This window comes from Ochotona princeps, chromosome 23 (assembly GCF_030435755.1).
Source record: "Ochotona princeps isolate mOchPri1 chromosome 23, mOchPri1.hap1, whole genome shotgun sequence".
Lineage (NCBI taxonomy): Eukaryota > Metazoa > Chordata > Mammalia > Lagomorpha > Ochotonidae > Ochotona > Ochotona princeps.
The window spans coordinates 4,658,291-4,684,103 of record NC_080854.1 but is presented as its reverse complement, the minus strand read 5'-3'; the positions used below and the strand labels follow the sequence as shown (position 1 = coordinate 4,684,103).

At 44.1% G+C, this 25,813-nt stretch overlaps 1 protein-coding gene across 1 annotated transcript in view; it reads right to left on the bottom strand.

Moving 5' to 3' along the window:
* The window catches only part of TRIM23 (tripartite motif containing 23), a 32,099-nt gene that overhangs the window by 2,650 nt on the left and 3,636 nt on the right, over nucleotides 1-25,813 (bottom strand). Inside the window, exons 2-9 of the mRNA XM_004583739.4 lie at nucleotides 24,649-24,811; nucleotides 15,811-15,932; nucleotides 13,471-13,749; nucleotides 12,256-12,438; nucleotides 10,679-10,894; nucleotides 5,670-5,804; nucleotides 2,337-2,466; nucleotides 1,457-1,567 (exon numbers count right to left, since the gene is read on the bottom strand). Of these exons, the coding sequence (XP_004583796.2) occupies nucleotides 1,457-1,567; nucleotides 2,337-2,466; nucleotides 5,670-5,804; nucleotides 10,679-10,894; nucleotides 12,256-12,438; nucleotides 13,471-13,749; nucleotides 15,811-15,932; nucleotides 24,649-24,811 (1,339 nt within the window). The remainder of the gene's footprint in view (nucleotides 1-1,456; nucleotides 1,568-2,336; nucleotides 2,467-5,669; nucleotides 5,805-10,678; nucleotides 10,895-12,255; nucleotides 12,439-13,470; nucleotides 13,750-15,810; nucleotides 15,933-24,648; nucleotides 24,812-25,813) is intronic.

Genomic DNA, 25,813 nt, shown 5'->3' with positions numbered 1-25,813 from the left:
ATCATCTCTCTGCAAAGTTTTCTCTCTCTCTTGCCTAAATAATCCCCAGATTTTCAACCATTCCTCATATTCAAAATTTCATTTGCTATTAACTATGGCTCATACAAAACAATGTAAAAACAAATCCCAATGTAAAAATAGTTCCCTAGTCTTCCATCTGTGTTGCGGGATAGGTGGCTTGAACAGAAGTCTCACAGTGGGGCACAGAGGTGTGATCTTATGATATGGTTTAGCTGGGTCCCCTCAAAGGTATTGTATTGGAAGCTTGATTCCCCAGTGTGATGATGTTAACAAATGTAGGACATTGCAAATGTAACAGCAAATATCTGGGCGAATGGAGATTCTAAGGTCAACTATGTCAGCCAATGGACATTGAAAGTATTCCTTTATCTTTGGATTGGCGAGATCAACAAGGTTTTAGAACTATCACAACCACCTGGCCAAAACCCTCAGAGCATACGTCACATGAGGACCCTGGGTCGATACGGTGGCCATTCCCTACCCCCAGGTGCTGGGGCAGTTGGGAGGCTGGGTGTGGCTTCTCCCCTCATCTCCCCCTCCTCCACCCCGAGATAAAGGAAAAACAAACAGAAAACTTGGAAACAATGATCACACCCACCTTTCCCTAACCCTCGATGCTTCCCACCCTGACACCCTGATCAATTATGTAAGCATCATTTCAAATAGAAATTGAAAAAAGACAAAAGAAGTAGGGCGTTGGGTGATATTGTAGTGAAACTGAGGATGTACCACTGGGAGGAAGTAACAGTTATGAAACCACGGCTGCTTCCTGGTCTCCTCTCTCTCCATGTCATCTCCCTCACACACACTCCCAGGAAGTGAGGGGCCTGTGGGTTTCTCTCCAGAGCCAACACTATGCTCTACACAATTTCTGTTACCAAGGTGTGCATTACATAAACCTGTTTTTCCTCTATAAATTACCAGCCACAAATAGTTTAGTTTAGTAACAGTAAACGATTAATACAGGAGGCAAAAGTGTGAAATGTGAATAAAAACAGAAAATATGTGATATAATATTCAGGTAGTTTGGTCAAAGGCAGGATACTGCTGGTTTCTCTGCAATAGCAGCTGTTTGTAAATGGATGAGTGTAGGTCCGACTTTGGCAGCAAAAACCATCTGCCAGAAATTCAAACTAGCGCCACCACATGGCCAGTGAGCACATCAGCAGATCACAGGTACACAGCTAAGATGGTCTCTATTTTAAAATGATGGTTTATCATGAATACACCAAAAAAGTACACATCTCGGTCTGACCACTGCCGTGTTCTTAAAATAAGGATCTGGTAATTGGCATTAAAATGTATAAAAATATTAAATTTTTAGAAATTTGTAGCCGAATTAAAGTCAAATTTTGGTTAATATCTAGTTGAATTAGTATGTTAAAAACTGTTACCTTAATAGTGTGTAAAGTTAGGTGTCACTTCTGACTCTTACCTTGGGTGTTGAGGTAATAATGTTTCCACAAGGGTCTTAACTTGTGTTTTCCACCTACGTCCCAAATGGTGAATTTCAGATTTTTATATTCGACAGTTTCCACATTAAAACCTGTTTTAAAAAGAGTTTCTTTATACTGTATTTACATTAACCAGAAGTGACACATCAAACAGAGGTATACCACTGTTTATAACAAATGGTGATTTATAAAACTCTGCAAACGACAATATCTGCTGAAGCCTAACTAACTTCACTCCAAATCCTCCATGGGGAACATATACCTTTAGCAGTTAATAACCAACTAAAATCTAAACTGTAGCAAGAGTCTTTAGGATCTTGAAATGCATGTATTTGCCAACCATGCAACACCATTATCCTATCACCACTGTCACCCAGAGTCACCATCCTCTGGTTTTCTCAAATGTCCTGTCAACAGTTTGTCCCTTCTAATTATATCCCACCATCTATTTCAATGCCAGAGCTATTGTAGCCTACATGTTCCCGTGAGATGCTAGTATCTTAGGCACAAAATACAGCCCACCTGGACATCACAACAATAGGAAGTAACACCCCAAGAACTGACTCACTTGGAAGATAGTTTGTCTATAAAAATGTACATTAAGGTTTCTAGCAATGCTTGGTGCCAGTGCTGAGAGAGAACCAGTTAAGCTCTCATCTGCCTGAACCCCATAGAGTACTGGCTGGAGTCCAGGCTGCTGTCCTGATGCAGTTCCCTGCTGACACAGCTGGGAAAGCGGCAGAATGTGGCCCAAGTACTGGAGACAGGCCACCCACGATCCAGTCCCTCCCTCCCTACCTATCCACCTCGGCCTTTCAAATAGATACATACATCTAAACAAAAGCAACACTTACAACTTACCAATTGTGGGAATGGGCTGCATGAATTCATCCTGTTTTAATTTAAACAAAATAGTAGTTTTTCCAGCACCATCCAATCCTAATGTAACAACTCGAATTTCCATTTTTGGTCCAATGTGAACCCTATTGTCCTGCAATTTAAAATGCTTAAAATATTTCATTTGTAAAGAAAGTAATACAGCATCTAAACATCATAAAGCATCTCTGCTCATTATTTTCATGTCTCCTTAACCCGCCTCAATTCAAACCATCAAAATCCCTTGAATCCAAAATCAAGGAACTGAATTCCATCTCATAGCTAAATGCCTCCATAAAAAACTACCCACTTTTCTCTTGGTACAGAAGAACACACATTTAACTGCTCCACATTTTCCAACTAAATTCACTGCCTTTTTTTCAAAAACATGTTTTGTAAAGGTCAGAATAGCTAAACGAATTAAAAATGGAAGCCGCATTAGGTACTCCTAACCTGGTATCTCACGTATGCTTCTGGATACTTTCTAAGCACAGTAGCCAATGACCCTACAAGCACACTGGTACGTCACTCGACACATTACATAGCTTTTCATGTCAATACACAGAGACCATTCTTTTCTTCCAAAGGTTCCATTATACTCCATGAAAATTCAGTCAATTTAACCAACACTCAACTTACAAATTAGATTATCTGATTTTTGTGATTATAAATGATACTGTAATGAACATACCTGAACATATTCCCAGAAGTACGGTCTCTCTACCTAACTTCTCTCATTTATAAAACAATACAAACAGTAACCAATTTACATGGGAATCTTGTAAAAATTAATTTTTAAAATATGCTTAAAAATCCTTAGCACAGGGCCCAGCGTGCTGGCCTAGCGGCTAAAGTCTTCGCCTTGAACACGCCGGGATTCCATATGGGCGCTGGTTCTAATCCCAGCAGCTCCACTTCCCATTCAGCTCCCTGCTTGTGGCCTGGGAAATCAGTCGAGGACGGCCCAAAGCTTTGGGACCCTGCACCCGTATGGGAGACCTGGAAGAGGTTCCTGGCTCCTGGCTTCAGATCGACACAGCACCGGCCGTTACGGTCACTTGGGGAGTGAAACATCGGACAGAAGATCTTCCTCTCTGTCTCTCCTCCTCTCTGTATATCTGACTTTACAATAAAAATAAAATAAATCTTTAAAAAAAATCCTTAGTACATATTTAGGCACAAAGGGGCTAAATGAGTGTCAGCAATTACTACTTTTTCTTTTTTGAGGAGATATTCACTTGGCTTTGAGTTACATTTCTCATATGATGTGTTACATATATTAAGTCTCATACCACAGGAATTCTCCTAGATTTAGAAATGTAAGTTACAGTTATCTATTTTTACTGGTTTGCACAATTTCTTACATTGTCCCATCATTATGTGATGCAGACGGCGGTCTCCAGCAGGCTTCATTCTACAGACTCTATTTCTGCCCTGACCTCTCAGCCTTGGCACATTGCTCCTCATGGAACACCATTTACAATTTTTAGTAGTTTTGTTAGTTTCAGTACTTTTAGAGAAAATACAGAAAAATGCTTATATACTTATATGCTCACTCTTCATATTTACAGGGCTAATAACTTATACAACATTTTTCCTTGTTCTTTTTACTTCCCTGTACATCCTAAAGATCACTCTACTGGGGTACTTTCTGTTCATTTTTACAGTTCCAAGGTATTCTGTTATATGTTTTATATCATATAAAATTGCATATGATATAAATATTATAATATCTATATCATATAGGTATATATTTCTTTACTTATAATATCATAATATGTAATAAAATGTATTATCTTAACTGCTTATAAGTGTATATAGTTCAATTACGTACATCCACACTGTTCTGAACAGAATCTCCAGAAATTTCTTACCTTCTAAAACCGAAATTCCGTACCTTTAAACAGCAGCTTCCCTTTCCTGCCTCTCATCAGGCCCTGGTAATTCCCATTCCATTTTCTGTTTCCATGAGCCGACTCCTTACAGCCCTCACAGCAGCGCAATCAGAGTATCGGTCTTTTGGTGGCTGGCTTGTCTTAGTACAATGCCCCAGAGCACATTCACGTGGCATCACATGCCTTTAAAACTTAGCAATGTTCCATTGTGCGGTATATTCGTAAGTGCTACACTTATTTGTTTATATGCATGCATATTTGCACATATATTTGCTTGAACGGCCTAAGCTCTCGTGTCTAAGTGATAATGGCTGATGAATTACAGAAGGGGACTTGCTCTAAGGATGACACCTGCAAGGCGGGTCACTGAGGGCGTGCCCCTGGAATCCTGATGGTTCTCCAGGGAAGTTTTCGAGCTCCTGCTTAGCCTAGCTGTTCCCTCTTGCTTCCTGGCTCACCACGGAGTCACGACCACCAAACCTGCCATATCCAGCTTCCATCAGATGCAGAGACAGAGGGTTACTAACTGATCCTGTAACCTCTACTCTAAGTTAAAATAAACCTTTGTTTTTTTTCCTAAAAATCTCGTCTTGGATAACTTAAAAGTAACAAAAAGTGGACTGGTAAGGGCATCTTTTCAACCGGCTCAAAGAAAAAAAAAACTGCTTAAAAAACCGTTAGGGCTGGCGCAGTGGCGTGGTATGCTAATCCTCTCTGTGACACTGAGACCACCCCCGCATGGGTGCTGGCTCAAGTCGCAGCTGCTCCATTTCCAATCCAGTTCCCTGTTAATAGACTGGCAAAGTAGCAGAGGCTGGTCCAAGGCCTTGGGACCCTGTACCCATGTGGGAGACCTGGAAGAAGCTCCTGGCTCCTAGCTTCGGATCAGTGCAGCTCTGATTATTGTGGCCATTTGGGGAGTGATCCAGCAAATGCAAAATCTCTCCGTCTCTCCTATTCTTTGTTTCTATAACTTACTTCCAAGAGAAAAATTGTTTCAAAAGCAATCTGGGAATTTTGCTTTTACTGAAAATACTACAGATTATTAAACTTTGGGGGTATAATAGTGATATTTTGGTTATTTTTTTGAGATCGACCTTATCTTTTGAAAATACACACCAAAATATTTCAAAGAAGAAATAAAATGGTATTGGCATAAGATGCTATGACATTAAGATTTGCCAAAACATATGTAAGGGACTAGAGGGAAAGTGAGATGAAATACAAAGTTTGTAGCTGTTAAACTAGGATGATGGACAAAGGAAGACTGCATCACTTTTGTCAATTTTCTAATAAGAATTTTTCATAAAAATTCTCGAATTCATTCATTTCCTGCTTTGTCTGCTCAAGCTGATAACTATAAAACATAAATCAATCATAATTTGTCACAAAGCACATAGCCACACAAAGGGCAGGCCATCACCTTTGTGAAGGTGACAGGGATGCTGGCATCCAATTGGATGTGATCTGCTACTTCCGTGAACTGCTGCTGCTGCTTCTGCAGGGTCTCCAGTAACCTGGTGATTTCTTGTTTTGCCAATACAACTCTGCAGTCATCCTGAAATGACAAGGACAGTATTTCCTGTAATTTCTTTCTTGAACAAAGAAACAGACTTTCGTCAGACATCTTTAAAAAAATTATAATATTCAAAATTAACTTAAACATAGATTTGGCTCAATGGTTCAATCCTTGCCTTGCAATTGGTGGGATCCCATATGGGTGCCAGTTCATGTCCCGGCTGCTCCACTTCCCACCCAGCTCATGGAGGATGGCCCAAAGTCTCAGGATCCTGGACCTGCTTGAGAGACCCAGAGAAGGGTTCTGGCTTCAGATCAGCTCAACTCCAGTTGCCAGGCAGGAATACTGCACACTGCTCAGGGAAGAGGGTCTGAGTATCCACTGGAGTGGGAGCAGCTTAGCGTATGTTTGACAAGGAAGCAATGATTGCTGGAGTTTTCAACAGACCAGGCCACTGCACTCACAGTTAGGCAAGGGAGTCAAGAAGGAATGGTTTTAATGGGGGACACCAGAGGACATGTCTGGGTCAGGGCAAGCACCTGCCCATGAGCATCATCGAGACTGGGCTAAATATCGCTGGCCAGCACACACAAAAGCTGGGGCTAGAGGGGATGCCTGGCTGTGGTAGGCTGCAGTACCTGCACGTGAATTCAGAGCAACGGGTCAGCCACATGAGGCTAGGCCACAGCACCCACCAGAACGTGGGAGAATTAGATCGGGGGGCAGATTTGTGTGTGTGGGTATAGGAGGTGCGTGTGTGTGTGTGTGTGTGTAAGATCTATTTCTTTTTATTGAAAAGGCAGATCAGATTTACAGATAGAAGGAGAGAAAGATATTCTATCTACTGGTTCACTCCCAAAGTGGCCACAACAGCTGGAGCTGAGCCAATCTGAAGACAGGAACCAGGAGATGCCCCTGGGACTCCCACACAGGTGCAGGTCCCAAGGCGTTGGGCCATCTTTCACTGCTTTCTCAGGCTACTAGCAGGGTCACGAACTGGAAGCGGAACAGCCAGGACACAAATCGGCACCAATATGGGATCCCACTGCTTGCAAAGTGAGGATTTCACCATTGAGCCATCGAGTCATCATGGTAGGTCCATAGAAACAGGTTTCTAAGGAACTTGTGGTCTCTGACATGCAACACTTGTGGTTTGTGCAAAGAGCTGGCCGTGGTGACAGGCTGAACCAGGCTGAGATGAAGAACTCACTTGACATGCACTAGCTGGAATGGGTTAGGGCTGGGCCAGGCTGCAGCATCTGCTGGTACATGTAAACGCTAGGACTGACAGAGCCACAGCCCATGCCAGAACATGTGAAATGTAGGGCTGAGAGACTGCCTGATATGGAAACCAGCAACACTCCCCTGCTAGGCTGCAGCTCTCACTGGGGAACATACCAGCCAGGGGAAGGGGCAGGCCAGGTCAGGAATGGCTACAGCACTCAGCATTTCTGTGGGCCAGGTCTGGGGGCAGGTACCAGGCTACAGCACCTGTTGGCACACAGGAGAGTCAGGATAGAGTGTGCCTATGGCTAGGCTGCAATACCCACCAGAAAAAGCTGAAAGTATGGGCTGGTCATGCCAGGCCAGGCTGAAATACCCGCTAGCAAGCACAAAATCCTGGGCTAAGAACTGGTCTCACAGAGCAGCTTTGAGGACTCCCCTGCTAGGCTACAGCTCCCAGTGGTCAGTGTGAGGGCCAAGCCTGGGGGATGGTCTGCTGGTGGTTAATTAGGGGTCATTATGCCAAGGCACACACGGCATGCATGAAGACCAGGCCTGTGGCAGGCTGTGCCACAGGAGAGATGGGACTGGGGCAGAACTGAAGAGGCATCTGCATTGGCTGGGGCAGGTAATGGACCGAACCTCACCCTGCAATAGCTGGCACACACAAGGGGAAAGGCTACGGGTGACATGTGCATAGAAGGAACAACTTCTAATGCTCTGAATATGGCTAACACTAGCAAACTGTATATTTAAATAATTGCAGCAAGGATTTTTAAAGTTCCCAAAACAAAGAATGATAAATGCATGAGGTGATATATAAGCAAATAATTCAGTGTATATTGTGTACATATTGAAATATCACATAGAACCCCATACATATAAACAATTATGTGCCAATTTTTAAAAATCAGTTAATGAGGTTAACCAGTTCACATTACCTGCTGGTGAATCCGAGCACCAGAACAGAGTGTGGGTCGGGCTGGGTTCGGTCGCAACACATACCAGTATACGCACCAGCTGGGACTGGGAGCTGGCTGGGCTGGGCCAGACTGTAACCTCCACCAGTATGCGCTGGAATTGGGGGTGGGCTGGGCCAGGCCAGGCTACAGCACTCACTGGCAAATGCCAAGGCGATGTGAGCCATGCCAGGATGAGCCGCAGCACCCAACCAGCACATGTGAGACCCAGGGGCAGAGAAGGCAAAGCCGGTAGGGGGAATGTGGAGGGCTTGCCTGCTGGACCACCACTCCCATTGGAAGGCGTGAGTTGGGATGGGGACAAATCAGACTGGGCAGGGTTATAACACCTGTGGACCTCATGTGAGCTAGATCAGGGAAAAGCCAGGCTGGGCTGACTGTTACTACTGGTACAAGCATAAATTAGAGTGGGTGAGAGTTGGTTGGGCTTTGCCGCAGCATCAGCTGGCAGATGCTGGTAGATGCTGGCAGATGCTGGCACTGGGGTTAATTCTGTCAAGTTAAACTGCAGAACCACCTGGAGAGTGCATGATCCAGGAGTGGGAGTGGGCCCAGTAGGGAAACAATGGGCACCTCCCTTTTGGGTTGCCACTCCCACTGGAGAGCATGAGAACCAGGACTGGGGCCGGGATGGCTAGACAGAATGGTACCCATTGGTACATGTGTGGGCTGGATAGCGTGGCTGGTGGTTGAACAAGGCTTCAATGCCCACTGTCATGTATGAGAGCTGAACGGAATGTGGGACAGACTGGACCAGTCTGCTGTACATACTGGCAAGCATGGGAACCAGGGAAGGGGGTAGGTCTGGTAGGGGGTTATTGTGGGTCACTTCAACTAGGCTGCAGCTCCCACTGGTTTGTGTGAGGGCCGAGTGTGTGGTTGGCAGGATCAGGATGGATTGCAATATCCTTTGGTTCATGGTTCAAGACAGGGCTAGAAACAGATCTGACCCAGCAATTGCAACCACCAGCATGTGCATAAGCTGATTGGGGTGATGGACTGTGCTGGACTCTGTACCGGCATGCACACTCAGGAATCAGGTCTGGCATCAGCTCAGATGAAGTTTCTTTGGGGATCCCTCCAACTGAACTGCTGACCTCAGAACCCCAACCATGAAAAGAAGTGCAGGTTCCATGGTCTGACCATGGAGTGCATGTGTGAGCTGGGCCTCCTCAGTGGCTCAGACGGTGCAGTAGGAGAGCATATCCAGGTGCACATGGAGGATACGGCAGTCCATTGGAACTTGCAGAGGACATCTGGTACCACAAAAGAGGACAGAAAAAATTGATACCCCAGCCACATGTTGGCAGCGAAAATCTGGGCAAGCGGAGACTCTAAGGGGGACTATGTCATCCAGTGGATTCTGGAGAGATTTCATCATGCTTAGAATGGCAAGATTGGCAGCAATTCAGAATTGTTGAACTATCAAAACCCTCGCAGCATGCCCACGTCGGGGACCCTGAGATGGGTGGGAGGCTGGCTGGGGCTTCTCCTTTTCAACCCCTTTACCCCAGATACAGAAAAAAACAAAGAGAGAGAGAGAATGTGGACATAATGGTCTTACCCACTTTCCTGTAGCCCTTGACCCTTTGCACCCTAATCAACTATGTAAAGATGATCAAATGAAATAATTTTTAAAATCAGTTAATGAGGTATCTCGTTAACGCAGTGGGTAGCGCATCAGTCTCATAAAATTAGCTAATGAAAAAAGTAATCAATCATCTGCAAATTGGATAGCCAGTATGAAACATGGATTAACCATAACATGGAATTACCACTGAATTAGAGTTGTGTAGTACATGCTAGAGTGGTACCCAGAAAAATGATAAGCGTGAGACAGGCATCCGGCACAGTGGGACCATTACCACACATCAGGAGTGCCTGGGCTTGAACCTGGCTCCTCCTAGCTTCTTACTCCTGTGGTTCGGTGGGTGAGGGCTCTGCCGCCCACACAGGAGGCCTGCGCGGGGTTCTTGACTCTTCCCCATCAGTCTGGCCCAGCCCTGGCTGTTGCTGCCTTTCAGATAACTTTTAAAGTTTTAATTACTTATTTAACTTCATTTGAAAGAAACATAAGGAGCACAAGGTTTTACATGCTGGTACTCTCCCCAGATGCTTGCAACAACCTGGGCTGGGCCAGGCCAGAGCCAAGAGCCGGAAACAGCATCCAAGATTGCCAAAGGCACAGCAGGGGCTCACGTGCTGCCTCTCGGGCTGTGCGTCAGAGAGAAACTAGAGCAGAGAGAGGGACAGGAATGAATGCCAGGGCTTCTGACAAGGAGACAGAGCATCCCAAGCAGCAGCTGCACCTACTGCCTCTCCCTCAAACAATTTATTTTTTTTTAAGGCCAAGGAAGAGAGGTACAAAGAAGAGCACACATTTGAACGGACCTTGAAGGAAGAGGACTTGGACTATCAGAAATCAAAGAGGCACACGAGGCAGAAAGAACAGTGTACGTCTGACAAGAGCAGCACTTCAGGCTGAGGCGTGAGCTGAGAGTCAGAGGGCTTCCAGAATCCACAGCTTTGTGGTGAGGAAGGTACTTAAGGCGAGGATGCTGACACGGCTAGGGAAGCAACTTCAAATTAGGGATCATGTCCTAAACATCGTGTTCATGCAGGCAGCAGGCAGAAAACACTACCCCAACGATAGGTGAGAGTGTGGTTTTAGTAATTGCCTCTTTTCCCATACAATAAAGGGCTACCTACTTGCTGTAAAGTCTTCTCGCAATGGAGGCAGGCTGTTGAAACCTGGGACAACAAAATAGTCATATCTTCTTGCTGCTGCCTGAGCCAAATCAGCTTTTCACGAACATGAGCATCAACCACACTTAGAGCCATCTCTTCTTGTCGACACAGAGTTTCATGTAGATCCGAAAAATAGGCTCGGACACATGATCGAGCATTCTCTGCGGTCCCTGGTACCTAAAGAAATGCAACCAATCATCAACCAAGGACTGTTAACAAAGACTCCGTGACTGAAATGATGACAACTTACGTGCCATCCTTGCCCTTAAAAATTCCAAATTTTAAATCCCCATGTTAGACCTTTCCCCTTAACTACAGACTGTAGATACTCAATTGTTTAAGAGTAGCATTCTCGGGCCCGGCGGCGTGGCCTAGCGGCTAAAGTCCTCGCCTTGAAAGCCCCAGGATCCCATATGGGCACCGGTTCTAATCCCGGCAGCTCCACTTCCCATCCAGGCCCCTGCTTGTGGCCTGGGAAAGCAGTTGAGGAACGGCCCAAAGCTTTGGGACCCTGTGCCCGTGTGGGAGACCCAGAAGAGGTTCCAGGTTCCCAGCATCGGATCCACGCGCATCGGCCCGTTGCGGTTCACTTGGGGAGTGAATCATCGGACGGAAGATCTTCCTCTCTGTCTCTCCTCCTCTGTGTATATCTGGCTGTAATAAGAAATGGATAAATCTTTAAAAAAAAAAAGAGTAGCATTCTCTGCAAAATGTAATGCCTAATCTACAGTATCCAGTATCTCAAAACCTAGTTACTTCACTTTAGTAAAGGGCACGTCCGTCTTCCAGGTTGTTGAAGTAACAAACAAACAGAATTAACCTTAACATATCACTCAATATTACTACTAGTCTCTCGGCAAATTCTTTAAAGGTTCTTAGAAACCTAGCATCTATCTACTTCTACTTTCAGTACTATAATATTACAGGGCAGAAATATTTCGGACCGAGATACTGCAACATTCTCCACGTTTTCAATCTGTTTCCCACTTGCTGCTCTTCCACTTCACTGCCCACATCTCAGAGCAGCCTTTCTGTACGCAAGTCTGATAATGTCATTTTGCTCATTACTGCCCTTCAGTGAGTTCTGAGCAGTACATGGCTGACAAAAATCATGCATGCACTGGTCTTGAATTCCCAAATTCTCCTTGCTGTGCCCTTTTTCGTATTCCAATCATAACGAACTTGGGTTTCAGCAGCGAGCCCAATCCTCACCCCAGTGCTTCTCCTTTCCAGGGCAGATACTCCCCACTGTGCTCCTTCTCTTGACTGTATTCCCCCAGATTTCAATTTGGAATCATTCCTAGGAAGCCCTCCCCAGTATACACGTCTCAAGACACCACATAGTGCCTCCACAAGAAATAGTTGCCACACACGAAATTATCTTTCTTCTATGATGGACTACACATTCCATGGAGTTTTAAAAAATTATTTCCAGTGACTGGCACTCATTTTAATTGTTCAATAAATGCTAGCAGTTGAAAAGGTGAGCATGAAAAAGGATAAGAAGATAAAGAGGAAGAAAAAAAACCCATACATACATGTTCTGTGTGAGCCATTCCGATTCCATCTTCAACTATTTGTTCTCCACCTTCAATGTGCTGAACAATTCCGACCAATTTTCTGGAATAATCTGAAATTTCCTCGGTGAAGGTCCGTATGCAGTGAGCCATATCTAAAATTGATGCTCGGATCTGGTTAGCTTCCGGTTCCAATACTGAATGCTATAAAACGCAATGTGAGCAGAGACTAAAGATACAGAACATGATTTAAGTTCCTTATTAAAACAAAGAAGATCAGCTTCATAGGCCTTTATAACACATTTAGAAAAAGTACGGAAGTAGGTAAACAATATGAGTTCATTTTAACTGGTTTTAAACTATCCTGGAGACATTAATATAAAATTTGGAACTCCATCTTTCACTAGAACAGGAAATTTAGTCATGAAGAGACCAGTGCTGTGGTCTAACACGCTAAGCCGTCACCTGCAATGCCAGCATCTTCTCTGCCAATCCAGCCTCCTGCTAATGTGCCAGGAAAAGCAGCAGCAAACTGCCCAGGCTTTGGGGCCTTGAACCCGTGTGGGAAACCAAAATAAAGCTCCTGGCTTTGACTTGACCCAACCGCAGCCACTGTGACCATTTGCAGTGCTAAGATCTCTGTCTCCCCCACCCTTTCTCTCTAATTCTCCCATTCAAATAAATAAAATAAATCTTAGAAATGAAAAATAAAAGGAAAGAAGAGGGGACAGGAAAGGAGGAGTAAAGCCTTTTTGACATTTATATTTTAAGATTTATTTTATTTTTATTTGGAAGTCAGATATACAGAGAGGAGGAGAAGCAGAGAGGAGGATCTTCTGTCCGATGATTCAACCCCCAAGTGGTCACAACAGCTGGAGCTGAACCAATCCGAAGCCAGGAGCCAGGAGCCTCTTCCAGGTCTCCCACATGGTGCAGGGTCTCAAGGCATGGGGCCATCCTCGACTGCTTTTCCAGGCCACAGGCAGGGAGCTGGATAGGAAACAGGGCTGCCAGGATTAGAACCCACGCCCATATAGGCTCCCGTTACATTCAAGGCAAGGTCTTTAGTCGTTAGGCTACCATGCTGGGCCCTCTCTGACATTTTTTTATGACATAAGTAAAAAGCTCTCATTTCTTTATACTTCAATCAATCTTTAATACTTCAATCCCTACTTTCAGTAAGTGAAAACAAGTTGTGGGCTGGCACATTAGCTATTCATTCAGTTAGAGGCCTACCTTGTGACCCTGGTGTTTTCCGTATTCCTTGCAGACACAGCACATGAGTGGGCTGCTTTGACAGGCTTCCTCCAAGCACACAAACTCAATGGCGTGCACCTGGTGCTGGGAGCACATGGTTTTCTCATGAGGCTTATCAGCCAGAGGCACTCGCCTGTGCTTCGCCAAAGTCTTTGTAGAATGAGTGCCTTGGGAACACTCGGAACACAAGTGAGTGGCACAAACGGTACAATAAACAGATGCAACGTGAGCTTCGTCCTCATCGCAGCGGGTGATGCTCTGACAAGCAAAGCGGATGTCTTAGAACTCAGCATGGGCACTCGGACACGACACATTTCAAAACGCAAAAGCCTCATCTTTTTTTTTTTTTAAACAAACCGTCCATTCATATGAAAATATACTGTTAAGCACAAAATCGGCTATTGATCCAAGAAAGCGTTCATTCCTACAGATAAGTGGGAAGCTACCTCTAGGACTCACTACCAACACACATTATGCATCTGAGGCCAAAAACAGTCTCTGCCTCATGCTCTCAGCGTACTAAGTACAGAGAACTCTCCCGCCAACTCTCACCACCGCACGAGAAACTAATCACAGGCCAGCAGATTTTTTTAAGACTAAAAAAGAAAAATCAATTTGACATTAAATACATGCTATAAACACAAGTATTACATGCCATGATGATGAAGGAGGAAGAAAACCACAAAAATGCTACTTAGCCTGGAAGTAGACATTAAAATCATCTGTACGAATTTTAGAAACACACACAGACGCACAAGCTCCAAACCGGAGGATGCTGATGCTGTAGCTGCTGCACACACTTGGGGTTTTTCCTTAATATACACAAGAATACTCTAGCAGCTCCACAGGTGAGTCTATTACACAATCACAGCTGAAAACCACTGATTTGAGAAAACAAAAATAATGAAACCTATCTCACATACAAGCATCTAAATATTACTGGACTTCAAATGGGTAGAGAATTATACGTCAAACTCAATAATGCTTTGAAAACTTTTGCTGAATATCCGAAGGTCATAATTGCAAGGCTTTTAATACAAATGTACTATGAATTTTTCCAGGAGTAAGAATTAGAGAATGTATGACTAGAGTTATGTTTTTATCCCATTAAATTAAAAATCCAAAATTGGGTAGCTTTATTTATAATTATGAGAAGTGTGTATCTGTAACAATAAAAATCCACATAGTTCACATCTTTAGTTCTTTAGGCCTGAAATCAACAAAGTCAAACATAGATGAAATAAAGATTTAAAACTACAGCAAATAAAAGAACTTCAAAACTTTTAGAAAATGGAATGCTTCAGTTGGAAATTCATTTCACTGATTTTCCTTAACTGTCATTAGAATCTATCAAAAGGAAAGTGTAAATCTAACTATTTTTTCTTTGATATGAAACATTTGTTTTTAAGGTCCATCAACAAAATCTCTGTTGCTTACCGTAAGTATTATCCTATCCAGAATAATCTAAGACATACCCTGTATTACAAAAGCTACACAGACAATTCCGTAAACGCTAAAATATTGGTATTTTGAAATTGTTAGTGCATTTTTTCATGTGTTTAGCAGACATATGCTTATCTGCATAAACTGAGTACACCTGCACATGATTCTTGACAATATTCAGTAATCATTTCTTCAGATGCCACTGCTACTGAAAGCTACTTGGGGCCAGTGTTGTGGCCTAGCCAGTTAAGGCACTACTGCAACACCAGGACCCCACATGGTTATCCAGTCCCGTTAGCTCCACTTCAACCCAGCTACACGCTAACGCACCTGGAAAAGTGGTCAAAGATGGCCAAATGCTTGGGCCCCTGCAAGACCCATCTTCAGGCTGGCTCAGCTTTGGTTTTTATGGCCACTTGGCAATGAATATGCACATGGAAAATCTCTCAATCTGTCCCTCTCTCTCTCTCAGAAACTCTGCTTTTCAAATAAAATAAAATCTTATTCTTAAAAACATATTTTGGCTTGATATTAAATGGCCTCTTTGGTGAGGTTTATCTTTCTTTTTATGACTTATTTATTTTGCATCCTCTGCTCCAATGTAGCCTGCAGATCTTACTTTTCACTTTATCCATGGAGAGAATTAAATCAACAACAAGAAACCTAGAACAAAAAATATAGGCTAGTACAGCACTTTCAAAGAAACCAAGTTTCAGCTTTAGCTCTGTTATGTTGTGAATAATACTGTCTTCAGAACTATAATGTAAAAAATACTAGTGTTTCTAGAAATCTACCTGTCAAGGCAAATGAGGTACACATTTTTAACTCAAAGAAAAACTCATTCACAGGAAGTATTTCACTAAGTTCCATCAATACCTCTCCAGATATCCCAATGGCTTCCTCAGCAGCTCCGTACTGACCAATATGTCCATTCTGCAGTCGTTCCAGAAGTTCCAATAAAGCGAAATTTTTTTTCAATCCCCAGACACCTGAATCTCCTAGAATAAACAAAAACATAAACTAAATCTAATAAAATGGAAATAATAACCACTTTGTATCTAACCTCAAAAGAAATTTTCAGGGCTGGCACTATGGTACAGGAGGAAAAGCTATCACCTGCACTGGTGGGCAGTGCACATGGGAGCCGCCTGGAGGCCCTAGTGCTCCGTTCCCAATCCAGCTCCCTGCTAATACACCTGCAAGAGGCGGCCCAGTGAAGAGACCAGGCTCCTGCTTCCTAATTCCACACTGGCCCAGTTCCAACCATTGCAGCCATTTGGGGGATAACCAGCAGTTGAAAGATCTCTCAGTCTCTCCATTTCTCTGTAATTCTACCTTTCAAATAAATAAATAAACCTTTTTTTTTTTTTAAGAAAAAAAAAGGGGGCCCGGCATGGTAGCCTAGCACCTAAAGTTCTCGCCTTGCACCTGCAGGGATCCCATATGGGTGCCAGTTCTAATCCCAGCAGTCCCACTTTGCAACCAGCTCCCTGCTTGTGGCCTGGGAAAGCAGTTGAGGATGGCCCAGTGTCTTTGGACCCTGCACCCGTATGGGAGACCCAGAAAAGGCTCCTGGCTCCTGGCTTTGGTTTGGCGCAGCTCCAGCCATTGCAGCCACTTGGGGAGTGAATCAGCGGATGGAAGATCTTCCGCTCTGTATATCTGACTTTGCAATAAAAATAAAATACATCTTAAAAAAAAAAAAGAAAGAGAAAAGCTATTTTGAAGTCATACACTTTTGTCAATATTTAGTTTCTCCATTTTACTTTTTATCCCAGAATAACTGCTTTCTAAATGCTCACAAAGCGCGGGGGGGGGAGGGGAAAAGGGGTCAGCATCACATTACAGCAAACTAACCCTCCTCTGTGGTGCCAGCATTCCATATGGGTAGCAGTGCCAGGTCCAGCTGCTCTACTTCCCATCCAGCTCCCTGCTAAGAGCTTGGGAAATAGTTGGAGGATGGCTCAAGCCCTTGGGACCCTGCATCCACGGCAGAAATCCAGAAGCAGCTCCTGGCTCCTGGCTGCAGACTGGCCCAGCTCTGGCCACTGTGGCTATCTGGGGAGGGAAGCAGTAGATAGAAGATCTCTTTATCTCTTCTGCTCTTTGTAACTCTTTCAAATAAAAATAGAATAAATCTTCAAAGCAAAAAAAAAAAAAAAAACCATCAAAACTACTATGTTTACGTGTTCCATACATTCTCCATGTATCACTGGTATTTGTTGAAATGATGTCACTGAATATTTACAGCATTATAAAAGTAGCCTGTGCTTTAAACTATGGATCTTTGGGATTTCTAAAGCAAATTTGGTCTTTGATATAAAACAGAACTGTTATTACAGCTGGAAATTTTGCACCTCTGTGTATGTGTGCATTTTTTTTTTTTTAGCAAAAAAGCAGCATGAGTTGAAAATGCACTGAAAAACACAACCCAAGAATTTCTCAGCATTCCAAGTAGCCATGGCAAAGGTTCCTCCTATAGTTAAATTTTACAAATTATATTTTATGTATTTGTGTGTATATATATATATGCACATATATATAACAAATGCTTTTAAAACTTATATAGTAGTAAATACTAAGAAATGCATTTTAAAATGCAACCCGATACAACATACATATGCCGGCTTCGGACCGGCTCAACCCCAGCCGCTGCGGCCACTTGGGGAGTGAACAGCAAACAGATGATCTTTCTCTCTGGATATCTGCCTTTCCAGTAACAATAAATAAATCGTAAAAAAAAAAAACCAAAAAACACCCATGGAAAAATGCACTGAAAGTTTGGGATGAGCATTTGGTGCAACAGTTAGGAAAGCAACATGGGACCTCCCACGTCAAAGAGGTTGACTCAAGTCCCAACTACCCCTCTTGTGATCTGCATGTTAACGTGTGGGTCCATGTGCACACACACAAAGAGGAAGAGAGAGATCCTCCACCTGCTGCTGTACTGCCCAAACAGCCAGAAAGGCCTGGGCTGCGCCAGGGTCAAACAGGAGCAAGCACTCTAGCCTCCCACACAGAGAGTAAAAGCCCAAACTCCTGGGCCATCCGCTGCTGCCTTGCCAGGTGCCTGAGCTGAACTATGACGGGAAGTCAAGCAGCTTGGACTTAAACTGCCTCTTTGATATGAAATTCAGGCGTCACAGCACCATTTTAATCCACAGGACCACAACTCATCCCCGGAACATCTTTTTTTAATTCCATTTTCCATTAACTCTGTGAAGTACCTTCCTATAACTGAAACAAATGTTTCAAAACACAATGTTTTAAAGAAGTATGTAACAGACACTAACGCTTTTTCTAAGTGCCGAAAACACCAGTTAAATCAATTTCATAACTGCAAATAAGCTATGATTCATGTTGATAAAACGCTGTGAAAGACCCAAGCGGTGCCGCCATCTGCAGAGCAGCATCCCATCCGGGTGACCGCTCGGGTCCAGCTGCTCTCTGCGCAGCAGCTCGGGAAGGCAGCAGAGGACGGTCCCAGAGCACGGTCTCCACGTGGGAGACTCAGAGAGCTCTGGCTCCTGACTTTGGCCTGGCCAGGCCCTGGTCACTGCTGTCATTTCAGGCATGATCCATGGGATGGAAGCTCTCTAATTCTTTCAAAATAAATAAATCTTTAAAAAGAGAGAGAGAGAAAGCGATATTTAAGTTAAAAAAAAAAATTCAAGAAAAAGAAACCCTCATCACTAAGCAAGATGGAACTGTGTCAGATAAACAACTCCCTAAGCTACAGCAGTAAACAAATATATAAACTCCAGGAGCAGGGGTCAGGGGGCAGAAGGTCAACCTGCGCCTGCGGGGCAAGCTGGGCACCACTTCCTGTTCTGGCACCTCCATGTTTAATCCAGCTCCCAGTTTATGGCCTGGGAAAGCAGCAGAGGATGGCTGAAGTCCTTGGGTCCCTATACCCATATGGGAGACCTAGCAAAAACTCCTGGCTTTGAATTAGCTCAGCTCCAGCCATTGTGGTCATTTGGGGAGTAAAAAAATGGATGGAAGGGCCCGGCGGCATGGTCTAGTGGCTAAAGTCCTCGCCTTGAAAGCCCCGGGATCCCATATGGGCGCCGGCTAAAGTCCTCGCCTTGAAAGCCCCGGGATCCAATATGGGCGCTGGTTCTAATCCCGGCAGCTCCACTTCCCAGCCAGCTCCCTGCTTGTGGCCTGGGAAAGCAGTTGAGGACGGCCCAACGCATTGGGACCCTGCACCCGCGTGGGAGACCCGGAGGAGGTTCCAGGTTCCCGGCTTCGGATCAGCGCAGCACCGGCCCGTTGCGGCTCACTTGGGGAGTGAATCATCGGACGGAAGATCTTCCTCTCTGTCTCTCCTCCTCTGTGTATATCTGGCTATAATAAAATGAATAAATCTTTAAAAAAAAATGGATGGAAAATCTCTCTTTTTTCCTGTAAATTTGCCCTTCAAATAAACATACATTTCGAATAAAAATTGGGGTCCAGCGCAACAGCTCAATTGGCTCATCTTGTCCCTGCAAGTGTCAGGATTCCATATGGGCACTGGTTTATATCCCAGCCGCTCCAAACCCATCCAGCTCCTAGACTGTCTCCTGGGAAGGCAACAGAAGATGGCCCAAAGTCTTGGAGCCCTGCACCACAGGGGAGATCCAGAAGCAGCTCCGGGCTCCTGGTTTTACATCGGCTCAACTCTAGCCATTGTAGCCATTTGGGAAGTGAACCAGAAGATGGAAGATCTTTCTCTCTTGTCTCTCCTTTTCTCTGTAAATCTTTCCACTAAAAATCAATATTTAAGAAAAAAAGGAAACCCAAATACATGAACTCCTTTTCACACAAACACGAACAGAGACACATACACCTTTGGACAGTCGTTTCCCCCACCCTGGGCCTCTGCGTGGATTAGGCTCCAGGTATTTTCAAGGAAGGACTGATGCTTCTTTTCTCAAAAATGAACCACAAAAGCCAGATAACAAACATGTCCATAGATCAGTGCTTTCAGCAGCACAGGTGCTCCTGGGTATATGCACACACACACACACACACCCCAACACTCCCTGAGCCTATCCGTGAGAACCAGAGCCTTCCACAGCTATGGGCAGCTCCCATATAACAAGTGCTATCTGATACAGCCGCCATCAACAGGCTTAGTAAATAAACATATAAATGGCTGCTGGGGCCACTGCCTGCAGAACACCCCTTCTTTTCTAATTTTCACTTTTCATGATAGGATTCTGTAAGCACAGGGTTTCCCCTCCTCCCCATGCCCGCCCTGCTGTTTTCCCCCATGTTATTACAATAGTCTAGTCCTTCAGCAACATGTATACACACAGACTCACCTAGAGGGACCGTGCAACAGACAAGCATTCCAGAAAGTGAAGCTACATCTCTGCTCCCAGACAGGAGGAGGACTCCCCATGAAACTGTTAACCACATCTTGACAATAGGATGCTGGATTTTCTAGCAACTGTCTGTACCTTGTGACGTCATGACACACTTAAACAGCACAATGATGGACCTGTGACTGTTGCTGAAGGGCTTATCTTTTTGATAAAAACAAAGCCATTTCCTGCTGTTTCTCCAAAACATTAAACATCTTTAATCTCTGCCTTCCCTGGCCTCCTTTTTCATGAATCGTTTTACCACCACCCACTCAGTATTTTTTGCTTAGCCTTGCTGCCCAAACAAATCCTTCTCATTTTTAAAATTTTTCACGTTTCTAAATAAGCTGATTTCTGTTACTCTTATCTATAAAAAGGCTAAGTTAGGAAATGACAATTTAAAAAATTAGTCTTGACAATCTTTCAAACATTCGATTACACATAACAAAAACACACATGAAAGTTTCCTAGCAGTTCCTATATAACCATTCTGTAACTGGGAAAACAATGTTACTGTCTTCGGGTCTTACCCTTTAAAAATTCATTTATTGCTTTTTTAATAAAAAGAGAGCAGATTTAATATAGTTCATGTATACAACTTTTTTTTAAAGATTTATTTATTTATATTTGAAAGGCAGATTTACATAAAGAAGGAGAGACAGAGAGATCTGGTTCACCCTCCAAGCAGCTGCAATGGCCAGAGCTGAGCCAGTCGAGAGCCTGGAGCCAGGAACTGCATCTGGTCTCCCAGGCAGCAGCAGGGGCACTGCACGTGGGTCTGCCTCTGAAGCTTTCCCAGCCACGAGCAGGGAGATGGACAGGAAGTGGGGCCGCGGGCATTGCGCCCTGTTCATTGTCATTAACCTGACAAGCGGATGCGAGCCGTCAATGGCTGTAGCCCATTACAGCCCATTACAGTGCCCATACGGATCCCAGCACATGAAAGGTTAGTACTTTAGCTGCTTTGCTACTGCACTGGGCCCAAATATGGTAACTTTTAAAAACACAGATTAAAATTACAGTGTATCATTCTTAACTGAGTACATCATTAATCATTTGACAATGATATAAAACAGCTTCACAAAGCTGAATGCGCAGCGATACTGACACACACAGGCATTTTCTTTGTTTTTGGCTTTTTCCCTAATTTTAGCTCCCACACATTAGGGAGTACACTGTCTTCCACTCAACATGACATCCCACAGTTGCAACCATTTTTATGGCAAACAGAATTTCATTTTTTCCATAGTTGGAGCTTTTGCACAGCAAAGGAAACAACTGAGTGAACAGACAGCCCACAAAATGAGGGAGAAAAATCTGCAAAAATGAAAGATTAATATCCAGACTGCATTAGCAACTGGAAAAAATCCAACGATAAGAAAAACCACACAATGAAGAAAGGGCAAAGGACCTCAGAACACTTCTCGGAAGAAACACACATGGCCAGGAGACACTGAAGAACATGGTGCCAGCCGGCAGCAGGGGGAGGCAGAGCAAAACCAGTGAGACACCACCTCCCCGGCCACAAGGGCGCAATCCAGGACAGAGAGCAGAAATGCCGGGATGCACCGGAGCAGGAAGGCTCTACAGAGAGCTCCACAGAGGCAGAAAAGGTAGACAGAAAGAACTGCTCCACTCCCCGCTTCACTTCCCAAACGACCACAACGGCCCAAGCTGCGCAGGCGCTGAGCCGGGAGCGTCTTCCAGGTGTGCCCCCGCAGGCACAGGGGCCCAAGCTGTCTCTGCTGTTTTCCAAGGCCCTTTAGCGAGGAGCTAGAGGACAAGTGGAGCAGACAGGACTTGAACTGGTGCCCATATGAAATGTTGGCGCCTTGGCTTTACCTGCTATGCCATGGCTGCAGCCCCGAGGGTGGCTTACACACTGTTAGTGTGAAGGCAAATTAGTACAGAGACTGTGGAAAACAGCAGGAAGCTTTCTAAGAAAAAAAAAAATCTAGAAATGGATTTGCAATATGCTCCAGCGATCCCACCACTGGGTGTATACCCAGATGATAGGAATACATTTTATCAAAGAGATACCTATGCCACCACGTGGCAGCACAGCTCCCAATCGCCAAAACACACAGCAGACCAAGGTGCCCATCATCAGATGAGTGTGGCAATAAAAGGAGGCATTTATACACAATACAAAGCTCTGTTTTTTGCTCATTTAACATCTTGGGGGTGGGGAAGACATGAATGGCTCTGTTCATTACTGTTGCTGGTCAGGCACACAGACCACTGAGCCGAAAACCTGACCATGATATACTTCAGGCCATCAGTAACTTTCTCTGTATCACTTGGACACGCAAGTGAACACTTCACTTCTGCTCACACTCCCAAGGTAGAATGGACATTACCCGGTCATAGCTAACTATACAAGGGCAGTGAAGTAGACTCTCATCATAAAGAGGGATAACAGGGCCCGGCGGCGTGGCCTAGCGGCTAAAGTCCTCGCCTTGAACGCACCGGGATCCCATATGGGTGCCGGTTCTAATCCCGGCAGCTCCACTTCCCATCCAGCTCCCTGCTTGTGGCCTGGGAAAGCAGTCGAGGACGACCCAATGCATTGGGACCTTGCACCCACATGGCAGACCCGGAAGAGGTTCCTGGTTCCTGGCTTTGGATTGGCACAGCATCGGCCTGTTGCGGCTCACTTGGGGAGTGAATCATCGGACGGAAGATCTTCCTCTCTGTCTCTCCTCCTCTGTGTATATCTGACTTTGTAATAAAATGAATAAATCTTTAAAAAAAAAGAAAGAAGGATAACAAACAACGCTGCGTAGTACTAACAGCAAACACGTTTGGGACTACGAGACTTAAGACTAACCACAGATTTTTATTTTACACGAGTAACTGCAAGTCATTTTTCTTAACTTTTGTTCCAAAAATTTAACTACACATATGTATAAATATACATATATTATTTCTGTAACATAATTAAAATGGGGAGGGGGGACCTGGTGTGGTGGCATAGCAGCCTGTTTGCCTGTGGCACCAGCACCCCACCCGGGCACCGGTGTGTGTCCTAGCTGCTTCACTTCCATTCCAACTTCCTGCTTCTAGCCTGAAAAGGCAGCCGAGGAAGACTCAGGTGTTTGGATGCTTGCACCTCGAGAGACCTGGAAGGATCTCCTGGCTCCTGGATTGACTCAGCCCTAAACATCGCAGCCACTTGGGCAGTGAACCGACAGATGGAAGATTTCATTTCCCCTCTCTCTTATTCTTTCTATAAATCTGAGTTCTAATTTAAAAAATATTTACACAAATTTTTAATGACCTCCAAATGCCTAAAGAGTCACTAACACATATTACACAAGCTGGAATCACAGTAAAAGTCTAGCATGTAAGTTACAGTGCTTACAATTTCTATCCATTTGGATGTGACAGCAGGCATACCTGATTCTAATAGAAGACATGGCTAACCATGTCCTATCTTAAATTTCTAGCTTAGTCAAGCAGTGAAGAGGTTAGCACCCTACACTGCAGTGTTTATGTAGAAAAGGTATAGCAGTCCAAGAAAGTGGAAGCGTTCTACTCTCCATGTGCCATTTCTGTAAATATAGTTTTATAAAAAGAAGTAGGATGATGTATGTGAATTTAAAAAATGCTGGTCAAATAAAAGAACCTAAAAATGAGACACCTTTCCAAGGCCCACTTTTCAATTAACACTAAGTGCATATTTGGAAAACTACTTCTCTTAATAAAAACTATTTTTTTTTTTAAACTAATGTATTTAGGGGCTCGGCAGCGTGGCCTAGTGGCTAAGGTCCTCGCCTTGATCCCATATGGCCGCTGGTTCTAATCCCGGCAGCTCCACTTCCTCTCTATCTCTCCTCCTCTCAGTATATCTGACTTTGTAATAAAAATAAAATAAATCTTAAAAAAAAAAAAACTAATGCATTTATACTGGAAAGGCAGCTTTACAGAGAAAGAAGAATTGAGAGAAAGATCTCCCATCCTCAAGTGGCAGCAATGGCCAGAGCTGAGCCAATCCAAAGCCAGAAGTAAGCAGCCAGGAGCCTCTTCTGGGTCTCCTACGCAGGTGCAGGGTCCCAAGACTCTGCGCCATCCTCTACTGCTACCTCAGGTCACAGAGAGCTGGATGGGAAGTGGGGCTACGAGGACATGAACTGGTGCCCATATACTGGTGCCCATACAGGATCCCAGCACATGCAAGGCAGGGACACTTGCCACTAGGCTATCGTGCCAGGTCCAAACTCAGGCTTTCTAAAACCTCTTGGAATTTTAAGATTTTAGAAAACAAGTGGAAGAAAACTGGTTTCTAAGACATTTAAATTACATGCATGTTTTTGTCTTAAATACATGCAAATCATCTTAAATACATGCAAATACACACCTAGGTCCGTCACTTGTCGGTCAAACGGGCAGCGGATGGCTCTTCCATGCAGAGGCAGGCGGGTGAGGCAGTCGTGACAGACGGTGTGGCCGCAGAGCAGAAGGCGAGGCACCTTGTCTCCTTGCAGCGAGAATACATCCTCACAGACACCACACTCCAGCACCTGACAATTGGAAAGGAAACAGGCTCTTTAAAAAACTGTCAAAATGCACACAGTGTAAGTTCAAATAAAAACTGACCCAATACAAGGATACTTCCAAAAGTCCAAGGAAAACTGGGATTAAAAAGTTCCTGGGATGGGCAGAGTTAACATCATCAAAATGTCCATACTACCAAAAGCAATATATACATTCAATGCGATTCCAAACAAAATACCAAGAACATTCTTCACAGAGCTGGAAAAAATGCTGCGAAGGTTCATTTGGAAACACAAAAGACCACAAACAGAACTATCCTGAAGATTAAGAACCTAGTAGAAGGGTTCACAATCCCAGATGTCCGGACATATTACAGGGCGGTAGTGATCAACACAGCCTGGTACTGGTACAGAAACGGGGAGGTAGATCAGTGGAGAACAGAAAATCCAGAAGGGGACCCACACATGCACAACTACCTAATCTTCGACAAGAAAACAAAACAATCCAGGAAAAAATGAAGGTCTCTTCAATAGATGCTGTTGGGACAACTGGCTAACAGCATGTAGAAAGCAGCAGCAGGACCCACACCTTTCGCCATACACAAAGATCAAATCTAAATGGATAAAAGATCTACACACCTGCACCCAGAAACCATGAAACATTTGGAAGAAAAAGTTGGAAATACTCTGCAAGATATAGGTGTTGGAACAGACTTCCTAGAAAAATCATCAAATGCAAAGGAAATCAAGACCAAAATAAACAAATGGGACTACATTAAGCTAAGAAGTATCTGCACAGCAAAGGAAATAATCAACAAAGTAAAAAAGCAACCAACAGAATAGAAGATCTTTGCACACTACACAGAAGACAAAGGGCTAATTTCCAGACTATACAAAGAACTCCAGACCAACAATAACATCAAAACAAACAAACCAGTCAAGAAATGGGCACGGGAAATGGGCAGACACTTTAAAAAGGAACAAATTCAAATGCTAACAGATACATGAAAAAATGCTCAGCTCTCTGGC